The 7021-nt window shown below is 42.3% G+C and overlaps 1 protein-coding gene across 1 annotated transcript; it reads left to right on the top strand.

The window, feature by feature from the left end:
- Positions 1 to 1956: 1956 nt before the first annotated feature.
- Positions 1957 to 6782, top strand: LOC132117887 (F-box only protein 30-like). Its single transcript, XM_059527227.1, has 3 exons — positions 1957 to 2144; positions 3030 to 5405; positions 6473 to 6782. The coding sequence occupies exons 2-3, from the start codon at positions 3078 to 3080 to the stop codon at positions 6674 to 6676; spliced, it is 2532 nt and encodes an 843-aa protein (XP_059383210.1). The 5' UTR covers positions 1957 to 2144; positions 3030 to 3077; the 3' UTR covers positions 6677 to 6782.
- Positions 6783 to 7021: the final 239 nt, after the last annotated feature.

Below are 7021 nucleotides of genomic sequence, written 5' to 3'. Positions count from 1 at the left end.
TCTCGTACCACCCTGCCATCTCTTTGGTCTACTGGGTTCTCTGGGGGATCCTCTTGGCGATCTTCATCAAGAGGAATGGGGGCCCTCTCACCTCTCAGTGTGGCAATGTTGTGAAGAACAACACAAGCAGCTGTGATGTCACATGACCTTTCTGGGCTGACCCTGAGCCCACTCAGGCACTGAAACCTGCCTTCAGGATGCCTATGGTCATTTCCACCTTGACCCGTGTTCTGCTGTGGGCCAGGCTGAATTGTGCCTGTGGTCCAGGTTCAGGGGTAGGGTGTCATGTCATCATATAAGGCAGACAAGGGTACCCTCTGTCCCCCAGCAAGTATACAAGTGATGTTTCCTACAAAGGTAAAGTGTATAATTGCATTAAAAAAAAAAACCTTGTGTAAGGCAAACCATACCCTGTTGAAATTTGTGGAGCAATGATGACTCCCTAAACATTCTGGCATCATGTACAGACCCTGGCCATTTGACTTCAACATTACTTATGAGGTGGGTTGGATCGCATATTACCTAGTTAGTGGGGACCAGTAATGAGGGTGATTTAATGGTTTAAACACCCAAACATTTAGCACCCAAAAAATCTATTGTTTTCTCCATTCTGTCACCGATGGAGTTTCGGTTCCTTGCCGCTGTCGCCTCTGGCTTGCTTAGTTGGGGTCACTTCATCTACAGCGATATCGTTGACTTGATTGCAAATAAATGCACCGACACTATTTAAACTGAACAGAGATGAAATCACTGAATTCAATGATGAACTGCCTTTAACTATCATTTTGCATTATTGACACACTGTTTTCCTAATGAATGTTGTTCAGTTGCTTTGACGCAATGTATTTTGTTTAAAGTGCTATATAAATAAAGGTGACTTGACTTGACCTGCACATTCATGCTATGGATTGACTTCCTATTAACATAGTCTCCTTCATTGACTGAAGGAGCTTTAATGAATATGTGGGTTCCATTAATGCACCCAATCACATTTGGGAACCCTGAAATTGAAAGTTGTTTAATTAGAAACATTTACAATTATTGTGGCTGTATGCAGTATGGATAGATTAAGTAGTTCTATGTAACTAAAATGGTCTGTCATAGAATATCATGGAACGAAAAAACCAGCCACTCTGTGGAATTCCTCTTTAATGACCTTCAGTGGTTTATGGCCAGGGAACTGCACAAAAGTGTGTAGGAACCGTTTGAGTGCAATGCATACTGTACGAACAGCCCTACACACAGTTGCCTTTCCCACATGCTCTGCATCGCCTATTGTATACAAAAAAAAAGTTAAGGGCAATGCACAAAATGTGCTCCGTGTTAAGCGCTAATCCGCGATGTGTCACGTTTGCTATATATGGTTTCAAAATCATCCTTAAATAAATTAACGATTCTTTTGAAAAACGGTAACGCTCCCGCAAATATTCATTTGGATACGAAAACGAATCGATACGGTCGAATCACCCTCTCACGGCGGAAAGGATTTCGTATTATCTGTGTTTCCACATCCACTGGATCGTCTTCAAAAGGGCACGCCATGCTCCGTCACGTCTCTGAAACAAACTACCCTGGAAGTCATAATTAATAACCTTCTCTGGAGCAGGTTAAGTTCAGATAGTGAGTTCATGACCACTAACATACCCTAAAAGTTACCTCCGTTTTTGGAACCGAAACTTGAGGTTATCCGCTTACTTAACGTACTCTTAAACATACCCGGGTATGCTTTCTGGAATACACCCGTTTTAATAATATGAACGTATTTATATTTAGTAGGCAACTTTAAGAATATCAGTGCCTCCTTAAAACATGCTTTCTTTAACATATATTGCCTCAGAAGAATGCCTTCCACAAGCTGTTACAAGATGCATATCTTGTAGAGGTATACAACAGCATACGCTTTCGGAATCCTGTAAAAATAATACCAAAATAACCCCAGCGTCATGACGCTCGAATATGCGCGGTGACGTCATCGGCGCGCGTCCCGGCCGGATAGAGCATTCTTGGACAGGACAAACGGTGATGATTGTGTATATACAGCAGTGTTTTAAAGTGATCCGTTTCAACGTAAAATCGGACAAGTGAAAGAAACAGGCGAGAGTCGTCAGTGAGTAACGCGGGCAGTTAGTTGACATAGCTTGCGGGTAAGTGAGTGGTTTGTTCATGGAGACTGAAGGTAGAAAGTTTAGCTTGCTAACAGGCTAACCTAAGCAGAAAATAATAAAGTAAATCAAAGTTAAACATCAACAAAATAAAGACCTAAATACCACTACCATAATCCCGCCGACACTCAATAACTTCATTCTGTACTGTATGAAGTGTCATGAAGTTTATGTGGCTCTTTAATGTTTTCAGTTCTGTCAAATGTCTGTTTATCAACTTATTGTTTTGTAAACATTAAAACCAATGTGTGTTGGGGGAACTTTAACAGTAAGTTTAATGAAATGCTAAAGGTTCTGGCTGTCTTTTTGGTTTATGGTTCAGTGTGGTGTCACTGTATAAAAAGACCCGTAGAAGAGTAGCAGAGTTAAGTGGGCCAGTTTTGTTTATGCTGACTAGGAAAGCTGTGTTGGATTAAATCAAGACTGCATTTAAGCTGGATGAAGTCTGCTAGGAATTCAAGAATGGCTTTCAGTACTAATTTAAAGCTTTTTCAGTGTGCACTACATAGTTAAGAAAAATCAATGAGATATGACACCCTCTATGGATTTTCACCTTTTATTTAAACATTTTAAAATGTGTCCTTTTGCTGTCTTTGTGCCTGTTGATGTCTGTTGGCCATAACATTAATGGCTTAGTTTGCCAGCTGTGCAAACAACCCACCTACTAGTCAGTGTTGATAATATGTAGTTTTGCACATCACTGGTAAAGTACTGTCTGTTTGCCACATGAATTTTCATAATATGACAATAAACTGTTAAGATTTACAATATTACATTTACCAGTTGATGCATCTAAAAATCAACTTACACAGCCTGCATGTTGGAGAATCTTATCTCATTTTTTCTTTCTTTCATTTTTTTTTGCAGTGGTTGAGACTCCTGCTCTTTCGCCTCTTGCTGCTGTCATCTTAAATAATGGAGGAGCCTCATGTTCATTGCATGTCCTGCATAAGCAGAAGATGCATGGTCAAACCTGAACCCGGCACTTCCTGTGACCTCATCAGCTGCCCTCTTGTGTGTGGTGCTGTCTTCCACAGCTGCAAGGCAGTTGAACACAAACTGCTGTGCCCGCTTGAAAGGGTGCCATGTCTTAACCAAAGCATTGGATGCCCTTTTACACTGGCCCGTGGCCAGATGGCAGAGCACCTTGAGGTGTGTCCTGCAGGTGTGGTGTGCTGCTCTATGGAGTGGAATAGGTGGCCAGTGAACGACGAGGATTATCGTTCGTATGAGAGACTGAGTCAAGAAGCATATGAGGTGGAGCAGCTTGACATGGCGCTTGCCCTCCAGGACCAGCGCACCATGTTAGCGTCACTCAAACTCGTCTCTCTGGCTCCCACTAGTAGTCCGGAGAAAAGGACTCAGGCGGCAGGACAAAACAAAAAGCCTGGCCTAGTCTCAGTTGCTCAGGCTCCATGTGTGCAGGTGGAGAGTGTTGAGATGGAGCCTATGGCTGGTTGCTCGAAAGAAAAGATTTCCAATGGGATTAACGGTATTAAAGAAGAACATTATGGTGAGCTCTACCAAACCACAGTAGAGACAACCAAAAGCCTGTCTGCAGCTCTCAACGTCCTGATCCACCTTAATTCTTCAGAAACAGACGGTACAGACACTAATGCATCAGCTGGACTTACAGAACGCAATGGGAAACTGCATGAAAAGGTGAGGATGAGAGAGGATGCCGGGTTTAGCTGTGATAAAATAGCTAGCGAAGTCAATGGCCTAAAGGAGGAGCTACAGCCTCAACAGCACCAGAAACTCATGGAACTTGGCAGGAGCTTGGCCTCTGCTCTCGGAGCATTAGGAGATGCTGTCAAAGGCACTGAGACAATTAATGGTTCGATAGTAAATGACAATGGTAAGCTCATTCAGTCAGAAACTTTGGAGTCTGCAGATGTTGATATGAAGGATGTTACATCAGTGGTTGATGGTGAGCTTGGGGCTGTTGGGGGATTTGATAGTGGAGAACCCACTTTAGATGTTCTTGCTCATGAGGCAACAGGTGAGTGTCGACCAGTCATGTTGGAAGACATCGATAGACAAGGGTTCTGTAATGGCTCTCATAGTATTGTAGATGACTTAATGGAATCAACTCAAAACCCAGAGTCTCAAGGTTCTTGGGAGTTTATTGGTCCTTTAATTCCCCATAGGCCAGAAATCAGACAAGATCAACATGCTTTCTTGATTCAGGAGGCCTCTGGATCACAAGCTCCATTACTGCAGCAACCTTTACATGCTCAGACTCTGACCGTCCAGAGAGACAGTGCTCTACCAACAATGGCATTAGACTTTGAAGACAGAGCTTTTGAGAGGAAACTCCAAAACCTTCAGTTCCTGCGCAACTTTATGCCACTTGCTCTTAATGGACGGAAGGGGTCGTTTACAGAAGTCTTTCCTCATAGAAATCCACATTGCAAAATGGAGGACAAAGCGGTAGACACATCGGATTTGAATCAGGAGCCAATGGATGACCCAATGGGACTTGGCGAAATTGACTTTACGGCAGCCGCTCTTCTGTTCTGCTTGGAGGAGTCACCACGAGCTCGGAGGATATCCGACACAGTCTATGCGTTTGGGGGCACACGTGTTGACTTCGGTACCCAGACATTTAGTTTCCCTGCTGCCATCTTGGCAACAAGTACGATGGTTGGCGAGGTTGCATCGGCTTCCGCTTGCGATCGAGCCGCACCACGCCTTTCACAACCAAGTCCGTTTTGCACTCTACGGCTTGATCTGACGCTGGAGCAGCTAGTGCCTCGCCCAAGCTGGGCTCCACGCGAGGGCTCCATGTTTACCTTTGAGTGCGGCCAGCTCTTCCGTCGAGAAGAGTTCCTCTCGCATGTTCGCAATGTTCATGGAGATATCCATTCTGGACTCAATAGCTGGATGGAGCACCGTTGTCCTTTAGCGTATTATGGCTGCACATACTCCCAACGCAGATTCTGCCCATCCTCTCAGGGCTCAAAAGTTGTTCACGACCGCCACCTCAGGTCCTTCGGGGTGCAACCCATCTCGGAACCTGTGACTCAACCCAAGTGTGATCACCTTAGTGGATTGCCATTTGAAGTACTTCAACATTTAGCCCGGTTTTTGGATGGCTTTAGCCTATGTCAACTGTCAATGGTGTCCCGTACAATGAGGGATGTTTGCGCCAGTCTGCTGCAGACTCGTGGCATGGTGGTGGTACAATGGGAAAAGAAGCAATATTTGGATGGAAGACAATCCTGGCAGATAAAAGACAAGGTACAGTATGTCTAAATAGTAGCAGCATGCTATTGTTAAACCAAGGGTGCATCTCAATCAGCTCCCGAGCTCATACATCAGTATATTGTGAATAAAACTGTGAATAAAAACTACTGGTAAGGGCCCTTGCTCACTACACATGGGGACAGTGATTACTTGATTTCCAGCGAAATGGCTATGTACAATGTCAACATACATCATTGTGGAATGTCACCGCTGATATTAATCAACAACAGGAAGAACCCTATCTTTTTAATATTCGTTTTATGCTCTTTAAACACATTGTTCGATTACAGTGTACTATTATTTTCTATTATGTCTTTGCAAAATTCCAGCCAAATTCTAACTATAAATGTTAACTAGATGTGTTTACTACCTGTCTAGCGATATGTGTTTATGCTAAAATATACAAACAAAAAGAAAGGTTTGTCTTGTCAAAACTTCTATTGTCTCAATATATAGTTATTGCATTTGCTCATGAATTTTATGTTTCATTCTTCGTAACTGTGACAATTTCTGGTAAAGGGGCATAGTGAGCATTGATGCTCCCTGTTTTTTGCTGTCCATTGTGGGATTTTTCAGGGAGTGAAAATCACTGTGCACATTACTGAACTAGGGAGCTGATTGAGACACCCCTAGTGTGCCCAACACATGTCCTGAAAAGTGAAGCCAAAACATTTTGATCGCCCCTAGTGGCTAAACCCTGGCCTTAATGTAAACTAATTGGACATTACCACCAAAAAAAAAACATAAAATCTAATTACACTTCAAAATAATTATTTCCCAAATATGGTTTCTGTCATTTTAGCTAGTTAGTATTACAATGATGTATGTTCAAGTGTTTGTTTTTCTAATAAGTTTGGGATATTTCAGCTTCATTTTTCAACAGTGGAAGGAAATAGAGACGCATAGTCCATATATATATATTTTATGTGTTAAACAGTTTATTTCTTTCTGACTGTACTCTTTTTCCAAACGCAGTGGACGAAACCATCTAAAAGGATAACACGTGTTACCATAAACCTATGTTAAGCTGTAAATTAAGTAACTGCTTTGTTTTCCTGCAGGTTTGGCGTTTCAGCACAGCTTTTAGCCCAGTTAACCGCTGGGAGTTTGCGGACATCTCTAGCATGGCAGACCATCTGAAACATTGCCCATACAATGAAGTCCTCCGGCAAGTGGAGGCGGTTCCACTGCCCTGCATGTGCACGACCAGAGAGCTAACACGAGACGGCAGATCGCTTCGATCTGTTCTCAAACCAGTATCATAACACTACGAAAACGTAGTTTGCAAAACATAACTAAAACACTACAATATCTAACCTCTTCGATCTACAGTATAATATCACTGTGTAAATAAAAGGAAACTAAATATTTTTTTGTTTTGATGCTAAGATTATTTTTTTAATAATATATCAAAGATTAATTTGGTGTGAAGGTGTGTGATGCTAATAGTTTCTTTGACACAGACCCATGCTTTCCTTATCAAGACCAAGGACTGGTTTAAAGGAGAATAAACAAGGCTTAATTCAGTGGGATGTTATGATCCTTAACCTGACAAATAGCACTTGATTTATTAGTTTTAACACAGCAAGATAATCTCTGTAAAGATGATC

Source organism: Carassius carassius, chromosome 37 (assembly GCF_963082965.1).
Source record: "Carassius carassius chromosome 37, fCarCar2.1, whole genome shotgun sequence".
Classification (NCBI taxonomy): Eukaryota; Metazoa; Chordata; class Actinopteri; order Cypriniformes; family Cyprinidae; genus Carassius; species Carassius carassius.
Note: the sequence above shows the minus strand (reverse complement) of the source record. Positions and strands in the feature narration are given on the sequence as shown.

Coding starts and splice junctions, on each gene's coding strand:
- LOC132117887 (XM_059527227.1), top strand. CDS start 3,078: ATGGAGGAGCCTCATGTTCATTGCATGTCCTGCATAAGCAGAAGATGC. Junction 5,406..6,472: donor CCTGGCAGATAAAAGACAAG/GTACAGTATGTC, acceptor GTTTTCCTGCAG/GTTTGGCGTTTCAGCACAGC.